Here is a 23,312-nt window from a genome sequence, read left to right as displayed (position 1 = left end):
CTTTTTAAAAAATCTTAGAGTCTTCCAATGTGATGTACTTAGTCATGTGTCCATGTACAATACTTAAATCATTCTTCCTATTGTTGTTTGAAGGTGTTCTATCATGGTTACACATATTTATGCTTTAAAAAGTAATTGCTGGTCAAATTGCTCTAGTTGTATTCACCTTCAAAAATGACCGAACCTAGTAAAGAATGAGTCAAACAAAGAATCCTAACCTAGTAAAGAAATGGTTTATTTTTCCAGAAAAATAGTATAGACTACTTACTAGAAATGTAAATCGTCTTTCACAGCTTTGCCTATTCATAAAAACTCTTAGCATCTTTACCCATTTATTTATGAGGAAAGGTTCTACATTTTGTTGCATATTCATAAAATCACCAATTGGCTCTAGCTTGGGGAACACGTATACAGATGGACATAGTGACTACTCTGAAGTACATGATAGAGTCTAGCATCATGTACTGAATATATATGTGTGTGTGTGTGTGTGAGCGCTCACGCACGCGTGTAAAAGATACAAAATATACACCAGAACTGTGGCCAGTTTCCTTTTCCTTTATTAAGCTCAAGTTTCTCAAAATGACTTAATTTTATGCCAATTACAAAGTTCACTGGCAAAGGATCCAGTGAAAATGGGACATGTGGCTGTGAAGCTTTCATATTAAAGCATGCAAAGTTAACGTTTGGAGTCAGGTCCTAAGAGGGCTCTAAGAACAGACTATTTTTTAAGACATGAGATTGATTAGAGGAGATAAAAACAACAAGCTTAACAATGAAAATGGAAATCAAATCTTTATTGTCATTCATAAAAGATCAGAAGTACAATCAAGTCATTGTATGAAACTGAAAACATTAAACATTCTCAGTGGAAGATTTAGCTTTTTGTTGCTTGCTGTAGATTTGCATAAACATATAGTGTTTCCTGTAACACTCCCTAACCCCTAACAACTCAATAATTGAGATCCCACAGAACCCAACAAACCGGACTACAAAAACCTAAACCAACCCCTTCAGAAAAAAAGAAACAAGGAAGAATTTGGTCATTTTGCTTGTAAAAAGCCTCAGATTGGAAGAGAGGGGCTTAGTTAACTTAAGTGGACACTGTGGACAAAAACAGATCATCTTGACAATACAGTGATGGTCCTCTGGATACAGCATCCAACTGTTTGCTACCAGGCTTTACAAACACACAGCCTCAACTTACACTCAGCATAAGCAGAACTGCATAAAAATACGAACCCGTATCAGGTTCAATTATACATAAAATCATTTTAGTCATCCAAACTCTTCCTTATGTCCATACAAAAACATAAAAAAATTTGCACTCGTGTACTCAACTAGATATATATCTTCTTTAACAGTACCTTTAATAAATACTGTACTTTTCATATCATCCTAAGAGTTTGTTTTTTTAGAAAAAAAAGGCAAGAGACTGACAGGCACCATGTGTTTTAAGGACAGATTTTACATTTTCATAAAGATGCAAAGTAGATCAGATTTTCATTGAAAAAGTAGACGAACTATTTAAGGCCACAAAGGTTTTGATTTAGAATCGTCATTCAATCATCTTGATGTTTTTGAGTACTTAATTTCTCTTCAGAAAATGGTGATTTGAATAAAAATCAAATACAAAAATGGCAAGTGATCACAAACTTTACTCCATACAAAAATCCTCACCATCATAATTCATTAATCTTGTAACTCAATAACTTATTGTCTGCTCACAAAAATATTTACAGGTTATCATCTTAAGGCAAGAGTAGAGGAAAGGCCAGAATTGATTGTTAGGATTTTTCTACAGTATTAGAAACCCAATACTTCCTGGGTTAAATTAAGAAGTTACGTGACAGGAGAAAGTCAACCGGAGTCATTCACGATCATCACATTGCTTAAAGTGATGTCCCGACGCAATGGAAACGTAGGACGTGCGTGTGCAATGACTGAAATGATTCTGAGCACAAACCAGCCACCCTCGATAGGGCTCCTTGGTACAGCTGATCAGAAGAACATTGAAAATAATATAATCATCCAGTTGTACATGAGCATCATTTAAACAGACATTTCCTGCATGGCTTTATTTGACATCTTTCAAGTAGTCTTTGTCTTCTAGCTCTTCATAGGTTCTTCACGGTCACATCTAAAGAAGGACTGCTCACTTAATACTCTGCAGTTCATTTCCCAAAGTTGGCAAAATCTGCAAAGGCATCTTGTTTAGGCTGTCCCATGGCAGGGTTCATGCCCATGACCGGCATTCCCGTACCCATGCCGATGCCTCCTGGCATCCCCATTTGAGCTGTGGACATTCCCATGTTCATATTCATTCCCATCATGCCCTGATTGACTGGCATCCCTCCCATGGTTGGCATGGTGTTACCTGTCATGCCAGGCTGCATGCCCATGTTCATTCCTCCCATCATGGTGTTGGTGGGCAGTCTGACCATTGTAGGAGCAGCCTGCATGCCCAGGTTCATTCCAGCAAAGCCCTGAGTCATCATATTCACAGGAGACTGAACTCCTATTGCACGATAAACAGAGAGGGGAATAAAGGAAAATAAAGGCTCCCAATTTATTAAAAGAATCAAAATCTCAATTCTATAGTTTTTGATGTTGAATTATTTTGTCATATAAAATGTAAAACTGATTAAATGTGTTACATGTTTTTTTTATACACTATAGTTAAAAAGTTTGTGGTCAGTAAAATTTGTAAAAATGTATTAAGGTGCATTTATTTGATCAGAAATACAGTAAGAACAGTCATTTTACAAATATTTTTAATATTAATCTATTACACTATTAAAAAAACATTTATTATTAACAACGATAAAACTGCTATACCGCTTTGTTAACAGATATGCTGCTTAATATTTGAATAAAAAAATAATAATAATAACTTACTGACCCCAAACTTTTGAACAGTAGTGTAACTGTAGTGTATACACAGTAGTGTATAAACATGGATATAGCTTTATGCTTTTAAGCGTTATATAGCACCCTTTAAAAAAGAAATCGTATTCACAAAGTGTCATGAGAACAATATGTCATGTTTTTGTATCAGAATCTAGTTTGCACTTACTATTGTACTTTTATGTTATAATAGTATTACACCTCTATACATTTATATTTTCATTTGTTATATTTTTTTAGTTAGATTAATTACAAATTTTCTCCACTCCTCAAATAGACTAATTGTTTGAATTCTTTTGAGTTCATTAATTTTCTTAACTCCAGATTCTATCTTGTTGCAGACATCGGTATCTTTGCTTACCTTGTTGCATCATGCTGAGTGTGGGCTGAGAAGGTTTGGGTGGATGCATGCCAGGGCCAAGGTAGTCCAGGTTTATGTCTACATTAGAGTTGGACCAGGTGGAAGGCAAAGAGGCTTTGGGATTGGGCTTCTGGGTCATCGGTTGCTGGGGCATCAGTGGGCTCCCCATTGACTGAAATGGCTGCAAAGACAAAGAAAATCAACTCGGTTTTAGAACAAACCATATATGATAGTATCCATACGATCAAACACAATGTTTTCTCAGATTTTGCTAAGATGATACTGCTCTGCTGCAGTTCAAGCATGATAATTAAAATTCCCCAATGACCATGAATGTTTGCCAATGGCAGAATGACACAAGTCAGAGAAGATGAAAGGCACTATTAATACTCCAGAACATTACACTGTGGTCTTTCAGGGTTATCAAGACTCTTGAGTTAAACAAGACAGAAATGTTGGTTGAAAGGCATTGTCTTCTCCTAAAATTATTTCAGCATGTAAAAATGCATCTCAAGTCCCTCTAATTATACCATCGGGGGGCTGCTTTTTGTCTTTAGCCAAACAAAACTTGCCATTTTAAAGTAGGTCAGGCTTTTAGCATGCAAATATTATCTTTGTGCAAGGCTTTTGTTTCAATTTAATGGTTTTCTGACTTAAACTTGTTCCTCCTCATTCTGCCATTCTCTGTGATGGGTGTCCCAGGGGGACTGGGGTTGATGGGTAATGAGGAGGGGGTGGGTGGAAAATTGTGCCGATGCTGCGTGTTAACCCTCGATCGTTTCACTTTCATGTTGCCTGCTCTCTAAACCGCTGGCTCTGAACCTCGGCCAGAATTGTCTTTTCTTGCGTAAATAGTGTTTAGTGTGCAGTTCCACTTAGATGAGTTGCATTTAGTACTCCACAGATGGGGGATCTGAATGAAAACCACATTATCTATGTGCAACTCTACATCACTTGGTTTCATCTTTATTCTTTTATTGTGCTGTAAACATAATGTTGAGGGACGGCAATGCACAAATGTCTATGATAGGTACAACACCTAATGAAATGCATAGGCACTCGTTTGCAAGTTACGCTATATAGAATGGCACAATCAAAATCTTTCATAATCAAATGTTTTGTGGCTTTTATTTGTTATTTTTGTGCACAAGTTTAGCTTTGTTTTTTTAATACAAGTCTCTAAATGAATAAATTTAATTTATTCCTGTGATGGCAATGCTGAATTTTCAGCAGTCATTACTCCAATCTTCAGTGTCACATGATGCTTCAGAAACCATTCTAATATGCTGATTTGCTGGACAAGAAAAATTTATTATTATTATTATTATTATTATTATTACTTATCAATGCAGAAAACAGCTGTGCTGCTTAATATTTTTGTGGAAAGGATTATTTGATAAATAAAGTTCAAAAGAACAGCATTTATTTGCGGTTTAATTGATCTCCTCAGAAAATGAATCAAAAATACTGATGGCCCATCCTTAATGCAAGGGCGTAAAAATTAATTAAATAAAATTAAAAGTTTACTGTGTGGAGACGTGCTGATATCGCATTTGGTCTCGTTCTGTATCGCGTATCTTGTCAGTGTCTGCGCTTGCTTGGCCATTTGTTACGGAGAAAATAAGGAAAGTGTGTCCAGCTGAATTAATTTAGTATTTTGTTAGACGGATATAAAAAAAAGCTTAGTTTACCGCTACAGAGGTCGCGGCAGCAATCGCGTGAAGGCCTCCTCGTGTGAAGACTGAAGAGTGTAAAGACCATCGACTCCACCGGGCAGGGACACCGGCAAAGGATAAGTATCGCTTTTTATTTCTCCTCTTTTCTATTACTTGCTTCGCTTCTGTTTCAGCTTTTTTTATAACCATTTCTTACTATGTGTAAGTAAGTTGTTGTTTTTTAGCATGTGTGTTTGCCAGTGTTATTTTTTAGGATTACTGATAAACTACTGTCATTTAATTTGTATTATTTGTATTTGTTATTTATTTATTTATTTATTTTAATTTTAGTTACATTATGTCTGAATTTATGTCTGTCTGTATAGGTCTTTTATTAAGTTTTTAGTTTTATTTAATTTGAGTTATTTTGATACTTCAACAAACTAAATGGAAATGAAATAATATATATATATATATATTGCATTTATAAATGTGTATGTACATATACAGTATACTGTATATGTATGAAAAGTGCTCAGAGTTGCTGCAGAAAACAGAAAAAAAGAGTGAGCAACAACAAAAACACATGTTGCTGGAGACGGGCTGATTGAAAATGCACATTCACTCTCTGCCAGCAGGAGGCACTTTTGGAGCGGCAGAAACAGCGGTTTCCTCGTTAACGGCTGTAAACAAAGCAGTGCTGCGCTCATAAACGCTGCTTTATCAGGCAGTATAGGAAAGATTAAATTAAAATTACATTAAACCTTTTCTAAAGACAGTAGCCGTTTTTCAATACCAAGTACGCAAAGTTCGGACTTGCGTCCTTGGTAGTTCGGACTTCGCAAGTTCGACTCGGGAGTCCGAAGTCCGGTAATTCTGCAAATGGAACAGCAGAGTACTTGATAACCTCAGTCAGCTCGCCTTGGGTACTCCGGTTATCTTCACTGTATGTATACAATACGACGAAATATTATATCAAACAGCATTGCCTCTTTTCTGTTTCATTTAAAATATTAATAGGCTCACAAAAATGTGGTTCATGCAACGCATACACGCATTACAATAAAACAAAATGATATCAAACACCACTGCCTTGTGGTTTTCTTTAAAATGCAAGCACAACTCTGTCTTTTTTGTTAAATGTCAGTTTTAATGAACAATAATAGCCCTTATAAAAGAATAAGTATAAAGTATAAGAGACTTATGTAATAGGAAATAAAGACAAAAGCAAACAATTCGGTCAAATGTATGCAACAAAGTCAGCGTTGTATTACGATGAATAAATAAGTAATTTATTAAACATAACTTTGTGCTCAGCCAAAACTATATGACCTGGAAGAAATAATAGATTCATGAGACCAAAGATTGCCTGTTAGATTTACCAAAATTTTTGCCAAAATTAATTTTACCTCATGTTTAACCACTAACAGAGACATCAGAGGCAAACGGCAAATGTCAGAAGGACTAGCCGAGGTGAGACTGCTGTCGGCGGATACATGAGCACTGAGCACCCGCTGATCGCGTGGAGCTCATGTCTTAAAATCGGCTAAGCTAATTTTCAAATAGGCGCTATCTTTATAAATAGACTGCAGATTAGAGTTTTAAACAACTACATTCTCGCCTGAAATACTCTTAGAACTGCATTTCATGACACAATAACAGTAATATTTTGAAAATGATGCGGGTTTTCTCCTCCGTCATTAACGCTTGCTGGTTGGTGCGAAATGCATTCTGGGATACCTGGCTGCCTCAAGTTCGCACAAGTCACCTCTGGATGCATCCTTGATAAAAGGGGCGGAGCAAAAACACATCCGGGGATTTGAACTGTACTTGGCTAGATGTGAACTTTGAACTGGAACAGTACTTGGGCGACGACTGATGACGTTTCACAAGTCCACAAGAACACAAGTACAGACAAGAACGCACACTGAGAAATGGCTAGTCAGTTCCCTTCAAAGACACATTCATATAAAAACACATGTGCCGCGTTTTGACATTGAAACGTGCAGTGATCATGTTTATTCAACGTAGTCAAAGCCTTTTGGAAAATCTATTTGTGGCAGTCAGTGTTGATACTGTGGCGGGCCACCACAAATAAATCAATGCATGGGAAACACTGCTATACATTTATATTTTCATCTGTCGTATTTTTTGTTAGTATAGTTAGTTACTAATTTTTACCGCTCCTCATATAGACCAATTGTTTGAATTCTTTTGCGCTCATTTAATTTTCTGGACCCAGGTTAAATCCTGTCCCAGACACTCTACATCAGTATCTTTGCTTACCTTGCTGCATCATGCTGAGTGTGGGCTGAGAAGGTTTGGGTGGATGCATGCCAGGGCCAAGGTAGTCCAGGTTTATGTCTACATTAGAGTTGGACCAGGTGGACGGCAAAGAGGCTTTGGGATTGGGCTTCTGGGTCATCGGTTGCTGGGGCATCAGTGGGCTCCCCATTGACTGAAATGGCTGCAAAGACAAAGAAAATCAACTCGGTTTTAGAACAAACCATATATGATAGCACTCATATGATCAAAAACAATGTTTTCGCTGATTTTGTTAAGATGAAACTGCTCTGCTGCAGTTCAAGCATGATAATTAAAATTCCCCAATGACCATGAATGTTTGCCAATGGCAGAATGACACAAGTCAGAGAAGATGAAAGGCACTATTAATACTCCAGAACATTACACTGTGGTCTTTCAGGGTTATCAAGACTCTTGAGTTAAACAAGACAGAAATGTTGGTTGAGAGGCATTGTCTTCTAAAATTATTTCAGCATGTTAAAATGCATCTCAAGTCCCTCTAATTATACCATCGGGGGGCTGCTTTTTTCTTTAGCCAAACAAAACTTGCCATTTTAAAGTAGGTCAGGCTTTTAGCATGCAAATATTATCTTTGTGCAAGGCTTTTGTTTCAATTTAATGGTTTTCTGACTTAAACTTGTTCCTCCTCATTCTGCCATTCTCTGTGATGGGTGTCCCAGGGGGACTGGGGTTGATGGGTAATGAGGAGGGGGTGGGTGGAAAATTGTGCCGATGCTGCGTGTTAACCCTCGATCGTTTCACTTTCATGTTGCCTGCTCTCTAAACCGCTGGCTCTGAACCTCGGCCAGAATTGTCTTTTCTTGCGTAAATAGTGTTTAGTGTGCAGTTCCACTTAGATGAGTTGCATTTAGTACTCCACAGATGGGGGATCTGAATGAAAACCACATTATCTATGTGCAACTCTACATCACTTGGTTTCATCTTTATTCTTTTATTGTGCTGTAAACATAATGTTGAGGGACGGCAATGCACAAATGTCTATGATAGGTACAACACCTAATGAAATGCATAGGCACTCGTTTGCAAGTTACGCTATATAGAATGGCACAATCAAAATCTTTCATAATCAAATGTTTTGTGGCTTTTATTTGTTATTTTTGTGCACAAGTTTAGCTTTGTTTTTTTAATACAAGTCTCTAAATGAATAAATTTAATTTATTCCTGTGATGGCAATGCTGAATTTTCAGCAGTCATTACTCCAATCTTCAGTGTCACATGATGCTTCAGAAACCATTCTAATATGCTGATTTGCTGGACAAGAAAAATTTATTATTATTATTATTATTATTATTATTACTTATCAATGCAGAAAACAGCTGTGCTGCTTAATATTTTTGTGGAAAGGATTATTTGATAAATAAAGTTCAAAAGAACAGCATTTATTTGCGGTTTAATTGATCTCCTCAGAAAATGAATCAAAAATACTGATGGCCCATCCTTAATGCAAGGGCGTAAAAATTAATTAAATAAAATTAAAAGTTTACTGTGTGGAGACGTGCTGATATCGCATTTGGTCTCGTTCTGTATCGCGTATCTTGTCAGTGTCTGCGCTTGCTTGGCCATTTGTTACGGAGAAAATAAGGAAAGTGTGTCCAGCTGAATTAATTTAGTATTTTGTTAGACGGATATAAAAAAAAGCTTAGTTTACCGCTACAGCGGTCGCGGCAGCAATCGCGTGAAGGCCTCCTCGTGTGAAGACTGAAGAGTGTAAAGACCATCGACTCCACCGGGCAGGGACACCGGCAAAGGATAAGTATCGCTTTTTATTTCTCCTCTTTTCTATTACTTGCTTCGCTTCTGTTTCAGCTTTTTTTATAACCATTTCTTACTATGTGTAAGTAAGTTGTTGTTTTTTAGCATGTGTGTTTGCCAGTGTTATTTTTTAGGATTACTGATAAACTACTGTCATTTAATTTGTATTATTTGTATTTGTTATTTATTTATTTATTTTAATTTTAGTTACATTATGTCTGAATTTATGTCTGTCTGTATAGGTCTTTTATTAAGTTTTTAGTTTTATTTAATTTGAGTTATTTTAATACTTCAACAAACTAAATGGAAATGAAATAATATATATATATATATATTGCATTTATAAATGTGTATGTACATATACAGTATACTGTATATGTATGTGTGTGTGGTTGTACATACCACATACCAGTTTTTTTTTTTTTGGTGTTTGGCTTAGTGTTATGTTGGAATCATTATTATACTCTTATACCTTTTGTTCTTTAATATTTTGAATTGTTTTTAGCTTTATTTTTTAGTTTTTCATTTAAATGTTAAGTTTTGAAATTTTGTTGTATGCATTTGTCATTTTTATTTAATCTCTTTATTTTTAAAATGTGTATAGGTAGTATTTATAAAGTTTTAACTTTTAGTTTGGGATCTGTTTTTAGTTGTTTTAATACTACAATTGATTGCTTCTGTTGTCCTCATTTGTAAATTGCTTTGGATAAAAGCGTCTAATAAATGACTAAATAAATACATTTGAAAGATTTTTTTTTTAGATTATAAATGTTTACGGTCACTTTTGATCAATTCAATGCATGCTTGCTAAATAAATTTAATTATTAACTATTCATTTCTTTCAAAAAAGGAAATCATATTTCTCTCCTCAGAAAATGAATCAAAAATACTGATGGCCCATCCTTAATGCAAGGGCGTAAAAATTCATTCAATAAAATTAAGGATGAGAACACACAAAGAAAACTGGGCTCTTCAAAGCATTTCAAGGTCCCTTGATCTAAAAAACATGATTATAGAAGATATCAAGTACTCATTCCTCAAAAATATATAGTTGATACATTGAGAAAATTCTCAAAGGCAGTAGGCACCTGTGATTTGGACGTTGGCATGCCAATGGTCTGAGAGGTGGTCATGGAGAAGTTCATGCTTTGGGAGGTGCTGAAGTTAGTGGTCTGAGAGGAGCCCATTAGGTCAAAGAGGTCGGATGAGGGTGCTGTGGATGCAGGGGCAGGGGCCGCCTGCAGACCTGAGAAAAGGTCTATTCCTGCAGGGTTAACAGGCTGAGCTGCAGGGATGGCTGGCTGGGCTGCAGGAAAAGCGTTCCAATCACCAAAGTCTCCATTCCCACTAGACGCTGGGGCTGAGAAAAGACAAAAGCTTCTGATGAATTGAAACACAGAGAAGCACAAATATTATAGAGAGCACAAGGAACATAGACAGAAGTTGTAATAGTTACAAAGCTTTTTGATCAAAAGACATATATGTGCTTTTACTGCACAAATTCCACAATCTGGCTTCATGTTAGGCTTTATCATCCAGCAGAGGATGTGCATCTGCATGTAAATGAGCAATACAAAAAAACTAAAGAAATGCAAGAGAACCAGTAATGAAACTATCAGGGCACTGAAGATGCATGAACATCAAAAAGAATCAGACTCTATGTCACTTCAGCTCAGTCCCAAAAATGCAGAGGGTGACATGTCACACCCAACAAGAGCTGAAATGTGTCTGTGCTCATTAGCTTTTAGCACAACTGCCTACCATATGGCAGCCCCCTCCTTTCACTATTTAAGAGCTTTCTGCTTGGAGTATTTCATAAACAGGCAGCTGAGGATGGCAAACTCCGGTCCAGCAGAAAAAACAAACAGCCTTCTGTTATATTCCCAGAACTATATTTAAATAACCATATAAAAACACACATATCACCACTTTGTGTCTTTCAAGTTGCACTCCCTTAAGGCTTTTATTTTAACACGTGAGTTTAATTAGAAGAAAAAAAATACATTTTTTTGGCAAAAGCAAGCAAGGCTTTATTAGTTTCTCTTGGAGTTGCATATCTTTTAAAGAACATAACTTACAGTATATTAGGGATAATAATAGGGTAGTGATGGTCAACTAATCGATTACTAACTTCAACAAATTTATCTAGATTTTCTGGTAACTACTTCTAATATTATTTTGTGGTGGTGCTTTAAATATTGGCAGTTCTAACTGTTAGACAGATTGCACAGTAAAACCTTCTCAGAGTAATTGTGTTTAAATTCTTCCCATGCTGCTACATTCAGACAGACATCTTTGGACATTGCTTTTTTTATCTTAAGTTTAAAAGTGTGTCATGAGACCCTAGTGCTCTGTTCCATTCAACTGCACTACTTTCAGCTGTTTTTGAACGTCTTATTTAAACTGCCTTGAGAAACACCCGACTGGGGTCATATAACACAAAACCCACCCAATTATATAGGGTTTTCTTAAAACCAATTAACTGATGAGTCAATTAGAAAACACACATACTAGTCACTTTTGAAAACACACTATTGTTCAAAAGTTTGGGGCAGGTAAGTATCTTTTGCTCAACAATGATTTATACAAAATAGACTACTATTGAAAAGTTTTATAATTTATTTAAAATACTTGTTTAAAATTTTAAATAACTTTTCTATTTAAATACATTTTAAATCTAACTTATTCCTGTACCTTATTCCTGCAAAGTTGAATTTCTGCAGCCATTATTCCAGTCTTCAGTGTCTCCAGTCTTCATTCTAATATGCTGATTTGGTGCTCAAGAGACATTTCTTATTATGAATGTTGAAAACTGCTTAATAATTTTGTGGAAACCGTAATGTGTTTTTTCTTTGATAAATAAAAACGTAAAAAAACAAAACAATGTTTATTTAAAATCGAAATATTTTGTAAAAATGTAAATGTCTTTACTGACACTTTCGATAAATTGAATGTTCCTGGTAAAAATGTATTAAAAAATAAATAAATAAATCTCGCCCCAAATTTTTGAACAGAGGTGTATATGTATATATATATATATATATATATATAATAAAAATAATCAAGAATTTCAGGTTGTATTTTTGACCTGATGGTGTGTTCAGAGGTTATATAAACATACCAGCTGATGATGGAAGGCTGGATGCAGCTGCAGGAGAAGAGAAATCAGCAAAACCTCCAATCAGGTCAGAGCCTGAACCTAGAACGAAAGAGAGATTCAATTATGACATTCTAGATTTGTGAAACATATCAATCCCCTACTAATATCCTAAGGAAAAGACAAAAATGGAGAACACAGAATAAGAAACATCTGTTGGGAGTCTGTGAGGGGCACACACACTCCGGTCACGTTACATTCCAGCAGCCTGTGGCTGGAGTTATGTGGAGGAGGACAGATGCAGCTGTTTGGCTGGTGGTGGAGGGAGCAAGACAGTGAGGAGAGCGATCTACGCATCTGCTCAGCACTACACACTCACCAGGGAACGCTTTGACATCTGGCCCCGGTGACTAAATGCTTCAGCAGGCAGCAGGAGTGCAGGAGAGCACATATGCTAAACTTCCCTGTGCACACCTCTCTTTACGTCCATACTGCCAAACTAATGGCATAGTGTTTCCTGCTACTTTGACTTATCTCCTCATCCATTCTTCATGTATATCCAACTATGGCTTGCACAACTACTCATTAGTATCTGACCAGAACAGTAGTTTGACGGAAATGTTTACCTTATGTAAATGACTCCTAATACGCATCAGTGTACTTTATGATAAGTTCAATGCTGCGTTGACAGAGTGTGTCTGAGTCCATTGCAAGATTCATTCTGCTTGCTATGAATGTCCCACTCCTTCGTATTTTCTGTAAGCCCTCTGGGCGATACTTGATGTTTTGTGAACATAAAGCACTCTTGGGATTTATTTTTACTGTTGCGAAAGGTGGCAGAACAGTGCAACCCTACTTCCTTTAGGGATGAACCCTTCAATATAACTTCTCCTACGCATTCTAAAGTGAAATGTTGTTTCATGTCCAGGTGTTGAGGTAACGGTGAACCACAAATCAAATAAATTAAATAAAAAAAGACATTCTATGATATTTTCCTCAGCCAAAACTGTAGATCCACCAAAATATTCTTAATTTAGAGAAACCCAAAGAGGATGCATGTTACTATTGTTACCTTGGGAAGCTGGTTGAGCAGGTGCAGGTTCTGCCGAGAACAAGTCCACCAGACCAGAACTGGGCTGGCTCACTGCTGATGTGGTCTATGGCAACAAAGAAAGGACAAACTGAAACACTCATAAGAGCAACCACAAGATGTCAGTGTAGAGTCTACATTATTTTAAATACAAGTTTACCATTTCTTTTCACACAATTTATTAACAAATCTCTCCTTAAAGTTGCATTATCGATGTGTCTAAATGCAAGAGAGGTTTAATTAAACAGGAAAAGACTAGTGCTGTAGCTACTGTAGCTGGTTTTTCTCTCATCTACCTGGCTTGTGTTTGTGTTGGTGGAGGGTTTATCGCCGGTGTAATTTGCAGCTGCTCCCAGGTCTATCGCTTTGGAGGGAATGCCTCCTCTCTTACGAGTGGCAGTGGTCTCTGTGGCCTGGACGATCTGGACGCTTTTGGTTGTCACTGTCTCTTCATCATCTTTAAATTCTGATTTCCCCGACTGCCCGTTTCGCGTTCTCCGACGGTCCTCATCTCCTTCACTATACAGAGAAGATAAAGCATAAGCTTATGTATGATCACTAACAAAAAGCTTCCTTTCTTTGAGAATAAGTAGATAAAACACAATCATTCCATGACACAACTGTCAACAATTTGTTCATATAATTACTTCTAACATTTCTGCTATTTGTGTTTAAAAAAAAACAAAAGAAGACTTGGCAGAATAGGAGTTTCCAGGTGATCTGAGACGGGAAAGTGAGTCGGCCTGGGGGTCCTGACCTGAATCTGTCAGGTGAGTCGTCCCGGTCTTTTCTGCGGAACACGTTGATGGTGTCATCAATGGTGCTTCCGATCTTATCGCTGATCTCACCCAGTTTATCACTGAAAGGGAAAGCCCCCTTGCTTTTGTCCCAGTCTTCATCCCATTTGGAGCGTGACTCTCTAAAATCAAACTTGTCCTCTGCTGCAGAATGCATAAACAGGACAGGAAATGTGTTATGCGATATACACTTATTATTACAGTCAAACTTCATTTAGAACTCGTATATGGAAATATAAGGAATAAAATAGTTAATCCCACAAAAACATATCTGGGTAATTAGAATCAGAGGGAAAAAATGCATTTTGCGAAAAAAAATTAAATAAAATAAAGATGAAGCTCATTGATAAATTAAACACATTTTCAGACCTATTTTAATTACTGTCATGCAGTTGGATGTTTTACTTCAGAGGTTGTTTGTAATTTTCATTATTCTTAATGGTTATGTTTAGTGGCTCTCATTAGAACTTAATTACTTAATTATCATAAATTAAAGGCAGAATGATAAATATTACCATGAAGTAATAATAAATAGTTAATTTAATTAATATACCAGTTTCTTTTTTGTTGATTATACGGTTTATAGGGGTGTGTTTAATTGTCGTGAAAATAATTCAAGAACTGGTACTAAAAAGAGGCTTAATGTTGTTATGCAAAATATAATTTATTTTTTTCCAGGGGTGGGGTGAAATATGACCCAGGGTGAGATTCGCTCACTAATTTGATGTCAATGTAAAGAGAAGTAAAATCAGGCTAAGATGCTTCCTCTCGGGTATATTTCATAAATAAGAACTGTTATTGGACTGTGGTTACATTACTGAATAAATTTGCAGGCCACCATCTAAAAAACATCTCAAGTTTCATTAAGCTTTAGAGCGAAAAGACTGTCAAACTAAACATGATACCAGTTAAATCTAAAACAGCCATTACAAATAACGCATTGCATTTTTCCTTCCCAATCAAGGACATCGAAAACATAATTTATACTGTCATGTGAAAACGCAGCTATGCCGGGTATCAAAATAAATCTACAGTACAGTTCACTCATCTGGCAACGCAAATCCCCCATGGACAACAACAGTGGAGAGGAGACAGAGGACCTACTTGTTTTCAGAGAGTCCCGATTAGATATATTCCTTATGATAAACGTATTTTTGAGTGATGTAAAAAAAAAAACTAAAAAAAAACTTGCAAACCTTGATAAATATGACAGCGAGAATGGTGTGTGTGTGTGCACACAAGTAAGAAAGAGAGAAAGTTAGGGACTTACAGTATCTGAAGCCCGACATACTGTCAGAGGACACGCCTATATACTTGTCCCTGTTTTTCTTGGCCTTCTTCCTCTCCTCTCTCAATCTGTCATCATCTTGAACAAACTCTATCATCTCCTTCACCTTCTGACGCACATTGACACCCTGGTCCTTGCCATTCTCATCTGAAACACAAAGCCCATTCATCCTAGTATCTAAGAGACTTCAAACAGTGTATATGACGATGAATAATAATAAAAGCTTTTGCACAGTTCACTCACCTACATGATGATAGCTCTCAATTGAACGCAAGTCATACAGGTGCTCTCTTGCACTAGTAACAACCCGTTCTGATCCATTTCTGATCAAGTACGCCAGCAGCAATAAAGACTGAGGTAGAGAGGACAGTCAAGTTCATGACAGATCACAGCAAAACAAAACCATTTCAGTCCTATACCGTCATCAGTAAAGCATACCTTGTAAACTCTTCTCCAGTTTTTTTTGTTGTCTTTCAACATTCTAGTCCACAGCATGTTCATTACCTCTGGAAACTGCTCGTACATGAATGTAGCCCTGAAATGAAACAAAAAAATAAGAAAAGCTTAGGAGACTCTTCATATTGGAAGTATGTGTAACTGCTGACAAATACAAACATAAGTTCAAGCATCAAAATCCCCTCCACTTGCCTAGCGATCTCCCCCATAAACTGTCCAGACGGTCCCCATGGGTCATCGTTGGTGGCTTCTCGAACTTTAGACTCAATTTCTGTATAGTTCATCACAACATTGGTTCTGTAAGAATGAGATTAAAACACAACATCCTTTTAGTAAAGTCAAACATCCTTTATTTAGACTGATTATACGATAAAAAAAATATATCAGCAGGAAAAAGAGCCCTTCAGCAAAGCCCAAATATATAAAAGATAAAATATATGAATTACTGAGTGGCAGAAAGCCTAATAAAAACACATTTCATATAATTTAGTTGTAAAATTATTTGAATTGAGATACTTGTTATAGGCATTGTAAATGGAGGTCCATAATGACCAATCATTAGGGATGCACCGATATGAAAATTTTGGCCGATACCGATAACAGAAAAAATTAGCCGATATGGGCCGATACCGATATGGTGGCCGATATATCGTGCATCCCTACCAATCATAGAAGTTAATTCTGTATCACATCAGTTTAATCCTTTCATTGAGCAAGATGGAAATGATATTAATCAAAATTAGGCAACTGGTCAACATGTTTGTGCTAGTGACTTTTTTAAATTAATGAATGGATTAACATATTAAGGAATCTATGTTGAAAGGAAGTTTGTTTGGCTGTGAAACTGGAAGAAAGACCGTTTGTTTAAAAAAACAAAAAACTCCTTTTCATATTTAACAAAAAGAAATGTTAGGCAGAATATCCAATCCAACATCCTTTAAAATCGCAAAAACTGTACTTTTAGGAATAGAACATCTTGTCACTCAAAGGGATATTTGTATACCTTATTTACCCCTAAAATACTTATAGTAGTACCATAAGCATACATATAGAAGTTTGTTTGGCTGTGAAACTGGAAGAAAGACCGTTTGTTTAAAAAAAACAAAAAACTCCTTTTCATATTTAACAAAAAGAAATGTTAGGCAGAATATCCAATCCAACATCCTTTAAAATCGCAAAAACTGTACTTTTAGGAATAGAACATCTTGTCACTCAAAGGGATATTTGTATACCTTATTTACCCCTAAAATACTTATTATATGTATGCTTATGGTACTACTATATGCACCTTAGGGGTAGATGAAGTACAAAGTTGTCCTTTATAGACCCCAGTTCTTTCACATTATTTCTGACAGTGATCCTGCACTTTACCATACAACAAAAGGCATACAGTGAGCAGAGGCTGTTAAGCTCCAAAAGACCAAAAAAGCATAATAAACAGTACCAAAAATGCATCCAAATCATTGGAAGCCATTATGAAATAACTTACGGCAATACAAAATTTCATTCGGTTTTTATAACCAAGTCTCAATCACACTTGTGCTCATTTAAACATTGTGCATCATGATTGGCCGCAAAGCACATGAAAATATGGACATTATGCAAATGATCTCCTTTGTTGCTCCAAAGCGGAAAATCATGTGTTTCAAACATTATAAAGGTGTGTAAATGATGAGAGAACAGAACAGAATCTGACTATGCTATACAGGTTATATATTAACAGAAATTATAGACACACTGAAAATCACTTCCTATTCAAACTATATTAATACATATATTTGTGTATCATGCTATCCGTTGAGTTGGTAACCATTTTAAAAAATCCCCTGGTGTTAGTAAATCTCAATTTTTTATTGCCTATTAAAAAAAAGGAAAGTTAGAACAGTCATTCAAATAATGCCTAAAACGATCATCAATCTTAGACCCCACCTTCATTTGAATACCGGATGGAGATAACCAGCAAAGCAGGGCCAAAATCTCTTATTATGAGAAACCAGTTTAGCACTAGAGGGACATAACCAGAGTGACATAAAGAGTGGTTATACAAGACACACAAGATCTCAGTATATGGGTGGGGTGTAGGACAGACTCGCTGAGAATAGAGGGTGGATCAAATAAAAGCACCCTATGGAATCCTCCGTCTTTCCTACTCATAAAAAAAAATCACTTTTGTGGTTTTAGTAAAGACCACTGCCATTTGATTTAGAAAATGTCTAGTGTCTCAGTTTACAGCTTACTGGGAAAAAATATCTTAGTATTGTCTTTCTCAATGGAAGCATAAATGTAAGATTAAATAAATAAAAATAAAAATTTAATTGAAAAAAAAGTCAGCAAAAAAAACTTCCTACATCCGTTTCCTCATTTAAGATTTAATCACTTATAGACAATCACAGAATCGATACAAAAAGATGTACAAAACCCCCTAAACTATCAAACACAAAACTTCAGCACAGTTTGAGGTGATAAAAGAGGTCAGGACATCCGTTTGCTTATGCTTGCAAGGTGCAATCATTTCCTTATTCTGAGTAATCTGGGATAAACAAGACTGTGTCCAATCCTTAAAAACACACCAGACAGGCCAACAGCATTAACTGGTTTCACAGCTTGAGGATAATGCAGGCAGCTTTGATTTTTATTTAAGGTACTACTGAAAGTCTTTCCACAGTTACATGATACCCGTGGCTGAGTGATAATACCATCTACTACACTAAATAATACAGAAGTCTTCCTGTGGCATCTCAGGACTTTCACACCATTTAGGAACAGGCTCATTGCTTTACCAGCATGAAGCTAAATTCCCCACACATTGTCAGTCCACCCATGGCTACACTTGGCAAGCAGTCTGTTAAAAGGTCATACTGTTGATAGAGATGGCAGACTGATTTTGGAGGCAATAAGCTACATTTCTTCATCTTGCTACATTGTTTTCAAACTTGCTTTGCAAAAACAGGAAATGGCTTTTTTTTTTTGCAGGTCATGAATGATGAGTGATGGCTGTCTAGAATAGATAGATGATTATTTGTATTGCTTAGCTTGAGGATAATGCAGGCAGCTTTGATTTTTATTTAAGGTACTACTGAAAGTCTTTCCACAGTTACATGATACCCGTGGCTGAGTGATAATACCATCTACTACACTAAATAATACAGAAGTCTTCCTGTGGCATCTCAGGACTTTCACACCATTTAGGAACAGGCTCATTGCTTTACCAGCATGAAGCTAAATTCCCCACACATTGTCAGTCCACCCATGGCTACACTTGGCAAGCAGTCTGTTAAAAGGTCATACTGTTGATAGAGATGGCAGACTGATTTTGGAGGCAATAAGCTACATTTCTTCATCTTGCTACATTGTTTTCAAACTTGCTTTGCAAAAACAGGAAATGGCTTTTTTTTTTTTTTTGCAGGTCATGAATGATGAGTGATGGCTGTCTAGAATAGATAGATGATTATTTATATTGCTTCTCCAGAGATTTTTTGTAGTCTCTATTAAGTGGCTAGAGCCAATACAATATAGTGTCAGATACTTTATATCATCACATAGCATAGTTCCACAGCTGAAGAGGAGTGTGTAAATGTAACAGTTTCAGGGACATACCCACTTATTAGGAAACACCCAAAGGTTTGTGCAAAGTAATATTTGTGAATTAATGCTTTCAGTAACTGCTTTTCTGTACTATAAGAAAAGGGCAAGCTAGCAAAGTATAGAAAAAAAACAACCTCAAGTTCAGAGTTATATCCTCTTTAATGATCACTATTCAATGTTATTCTTGAAGATAAAATAATTTTCAAGTTTCTGTGAACACTGAACTCTGAGAAAGACTAAAGTCTAAGAAATCAAACAGAAGTGCAGTCTGTAACTATGACCAGCAGTTTATTTTAAGACAGGGATTTCATTTGTTCTTGACCTTGGCACTTCTAAAGAAAAACATCATTCTGAATTTCCCACTGAACAACTATTCATAAAGACAGTAGATGACAGCGTGCATGACAGACGGAACAATCTGAAAAATGGTTTAACCCTTAAATGGTTTCTGAGGCCCAATTTCTAAGAAAAATATTAAAAGGGGATCCCAGCAAAAACCTAGGTCAAGAGACTGTATAAAAACTGGCATCATCCTAGAATTGTTATGTATCAGCAAATATGGCAGCATGGCATAATGGACTAAAGCACTGAAAGCGCAGAAGGCCACTGACCTCTAAATAAATGTTTATCATTTAAATGTGAGTATCATGTGACAAAAACTGTAGATAAAGATAAAATCAATCATTCGAACAAAAATATGTGTAGTATTTTGATAATTGTTGGATTTTTTTTCTTTTTCTGGGGTATTGTGTTCCTGTCCTTTAAAGGGTTAAAACATATGTAGATTCCTCATTAGCGACTGATTCTATGGGCCGCTATACGTAAGCCGTCCGCCATATTTTAATGGTCAACTTGACGTCATTCACCATAGTAATCAATGAATATTCGAAAGATGCCACAATCCTGCACAGAACGGCTGTGTGAACCTACAGTATCGTGAATGACGTCAAGTTGACCGTTCCAAGATGGCGACCGCATCTACGTGCCTGGAGCGTTCGAATGGGGTATCTATACATATATATATGGGTTAAAGTCGGCATGAAACGGAAGTTGCGATTGTCTTTTCTGCTCTACTGTGACATATATCCGAGTGAAACGGCATCTGATATGAGAGGGCGAGACTTGATTTCGTCGTTCGGGAATTGATTGGATCGTTGGAAGTTGGGGCGCTACTAACAAAATGGAGGCAAATCTGAATGCCAATTTGCAGTTAGTGGTGGGGGGATTTCTCTCCACTGGATTCACAGCCGACACTAGGGCTGCATGATAAATCGCATGCGATATTTAACGAGCATCTTGTCAGTAAAACCGGTTCTTCAATCAGCGGTAAATCTCCATGACAAGCTGCGCAAAACCCCGATCATATTTTGCGCATGTTTTGCGCAGCTTGTCGGTGAACAACGGCTCTGTGTAGTTAATGCTGCTCCATGTGAAAGCACGCACGTGATGGAGATTTACCGCTGATGTGCGTTAAATATCGCGCAGCCTGGTGGGGGGATTTCTCTCCACTGGATTCACAGCCGACACTAGGGCTGCATGATAAATCGCATGCGATATTTAACGAGCATCTTGTCAGTAAAACCGGTTCTTCAATCAGCGGTAAATCTCCATGACAAGCTGCGCAAAACCCCGATCATATTTTGCGCATGTTTTGCGCAGCTTGTCGGTGAACAACGGCTCTGTGTAGTTAATGCTGCTCCATGTGAAAGCACGCACGTGATGGAGATTTACCGCTGATGTGCGTTAAATATCGCATGCGATTTATCGTGCAGCTCTAGCCGACACCCAAGCATGAATAAATGTTTTATTTATTAAGGATGATGACGACGACGATCAACTGCACAAAACATGCCTTAACAGCACCCGCGCGCGAGAGAGAGACTGTCTGAATGACCGCGTGCGTCCTCCATCAGGTTAAGTCATATTCATGAAAAAAATTAGTTTGTGATGTCCTAAGAGTAATGTTGTCGTAATATTTTTTCAATGTTTAGGGGTAGCGTACTCCCTCATGTCTGGTGTCAGTGTTATAAAGTGAAGCATCAGCTTCAGCTTTTCCCCGTCCTTTATCCCAGCGTTTACCCATCACGTCACTAGCTCCGCCCTTGCGCCATAGCTCGTGACCGGAAGAGAAGACGAGTCGTTTTGAGGGGGAGGGGAAAATCGAATCGTTTTTGATTAAAGATTAAGAGGGCACATGAATTAAAAAAAAAAAATGAAGTGCACGGATCAATTATTTATAATGAACACTACAGTATTCCATTAAAAAATAAGAATTTTCAATTTTGATTTCATGGTGACTTTAAAACACCAGTTTCAGTCTAACAGCAGCAGTTTCCATGAAACTCAAAGGCTCCATTACAGAAGCTACGCAACCATCTTCAAACTTACAGTCTTTGTACCAGGATTACAACTAGAAAGTATAAACAGGTTGCCAATTAATCCGCAACTGACCATACAAATATGTACAAAGAATCGTTGTTCATTTCAGGCTAGCTGATTAGCTTGAATAGTGCCTGACAATAGCTGTCAAACATGAAAAAGTTGTTTCCACTCCAATGCCAATTTAAACACGTGCTCTTACTTAATTTGGTCATTCAGTAAGGTTAACAATCAACACGACGGTTTGGCATGTAAAGCACTTTTAAACACAAACGCCGTGTTTTGACAGCCAAGTTTAGCAACTGTCATAAATTAGCCACTGAGAGTTAATAGTAAGGAAGTTTGAGGGCACCGTTTGTCTCGTAAACAAAATTGAGTCGCAATAAACAAGTGAAAACGTCTGATAAAGTATCGTAACCGACTCGAAAACGAAAGTTAAATACACAGGCGAAATACGTTAGTTTTAAGGGCACAACAAAGCTGTAGTTAGCTACTGTGCTAACTCCTGTCTCGAGAGTGCGATGTGACGTCAATGAGTGCGTACGTGTCTCATTTTCAACAGGTATGAGACACAGGACACCGAAATACTGTCGAAAACCTTCACAATACTCACGCTTTATCAACCAGCTCCCTCACTTTCCACATATTCAACATCTTGGCCGTGTTGTTTTGGCTCTCGTTCGTGAAAACAGGTGTTCCAGCCCTTGAAATCCGCTGGTCGTGCCAGGCGAGCTGTCACGAAAGCCTGAGCATGAACTCTAAAGTTACACTGCTTCGGACAGCGCTGGAGGAGCGCAGGCCAGGCAGGTTACTGCGGAAATGCGCTGTCACCTACGGAAATTTCGTAGGCTGCTTCAGCACAACACTACATCCTTGATGAGGATATGACATAAACCACATTAGCATAACCTCCCAGAAGTGGTTAGTGAATGTGAACAAAATGAACGTATGGGTTTGTTTCAAATGATAGTGAGAATGAATAAATAAATAATTTCTATAATTCTATAAATTATTATTATACAATTATATAAATTGAGATTCTAATTAATTCAATTTCAGTTCTCACCAAGCACAATTCATTTTTAATGTGAATTTAAAGCGATAGAATTAAAGGAGCAAGCTGTCCCGATGTTGTAACAAATTAATTAATTATAAATTAATGTATTAATGAATGTTAATCAACATTTTGTTGAGTTGGGTTAAAATTGTTTCTGGTTTCTGGACTGTTTTGTTTCATTGTTTTACTTCATTTTCGCTCAATTTTGCTGAAAAGCCTATAACGAGTTCAATTAGCTAATGTTTTTCTGATAATAGAGAATAACAGTGGAATGTTGAAAGACTTCACGGTATGTATACAGAAATGTATATAATAAATAATAACAAAAAAATTACCCTTAAATATTCAAGTGAAAATATAAAATATGTTCTATATAAAATATAGCATATATAAAGTTTATTCAGACAAGTTTAAGGTACTGTATGCCACTGCCAAGCTTTATGAGTAACATCTGCCTAAGACAAGTATGAGACATTAACATGGTAAGAAAAGAATACGTTTCTGGATGTCAGCTCCAATAGGTAGTCCATTTCTCAGGGGCTGAGATGCCAAGATTTTGTGTG

At 36.8% G+C, this 23,312-nt stretch overlaps 1 protein-coding gene across 1 annotated transcript; it reads right to left on the bottom strand.

Moving 5' to 3' along the window:
- Positions 1–776: 776 nt before the first annotated feature.
- Positions 777–22,549, bottom strand: clint1a (clathrin interactor 1a). Its single transcript, XM_016295101.1, has 12 exons — positions 22,306–22,549; positions 15,921–16,025; positions 15,711–15,807; positions 15,516–15,624; positions 15,255–15,419; positions 13,945–14,128; positions 13,484–13,706; positions 13,170–13,254; positions 12,122–12,199; positions 10,089–10,360; positions 7,210–7,390; positions 777–2,518 (listed from the first exon to the last, which is right to left on the bottom strand). The coding sequence occupies exons 1-12, from the start codon at positions 22,344–22,346 to the stop codon at positions 2,175–2,177; spliced, it is 1,884 nt and encodes a 627-aa protein (XP_016150587.1). The 5' UTR covers positions 22,347–22,549; the 3' UTR covers positions 777–2,174.
- Between the last annotated feature and the right edge of the window lie 763 nt (positions 22,550–23,312).

This window comes from Sinocyclocheilus grahami, unplaced genomic scaffold, assembly GCF_001515645.1.
Source record: "Sinocyclocheilus grahami isolate Dianchi unplaced genomic scaffold, SAMN03320097.WGS_v1.1 scaffold330.1, whole genome shotgun sequence".
Classification (NCBI taxonomy): domain Eukaryota; kingdom Metazoa; phylum Chordata; class Actinopteri; order Cypriniformes; family Cyprinidae; genus Sinocyclocheilus; species Sinocyclocheilus grahami.
Note: the sequence above shows the minus strand (reverse complement) of the source record. Positions and strands in the feature narration are given on the sequence as shown.

Coding starts and splice junctions, on each gene's coding strand:
- clint1a (XM_016295101.1), bottom strand. CDS start 22,346: ATGTTGAATATGTGGAAAGTGAGGGAGCTGGTTGATAAAGC. Junction 15,420..15,515: donor TGAGAGCTATCATCATGTAG/GTGAGTGAACTG, acceptor TTTGTGTTTCAG/ATGAGAATGGCAAGGACCAG. Junction 14,129..15,254: donor TATGTCGGGCTTCAGATACT/GTAAGTCCCTAA, acceptor TGCATTCTGCAG/CAGAGGACAAGTTTGATTTT.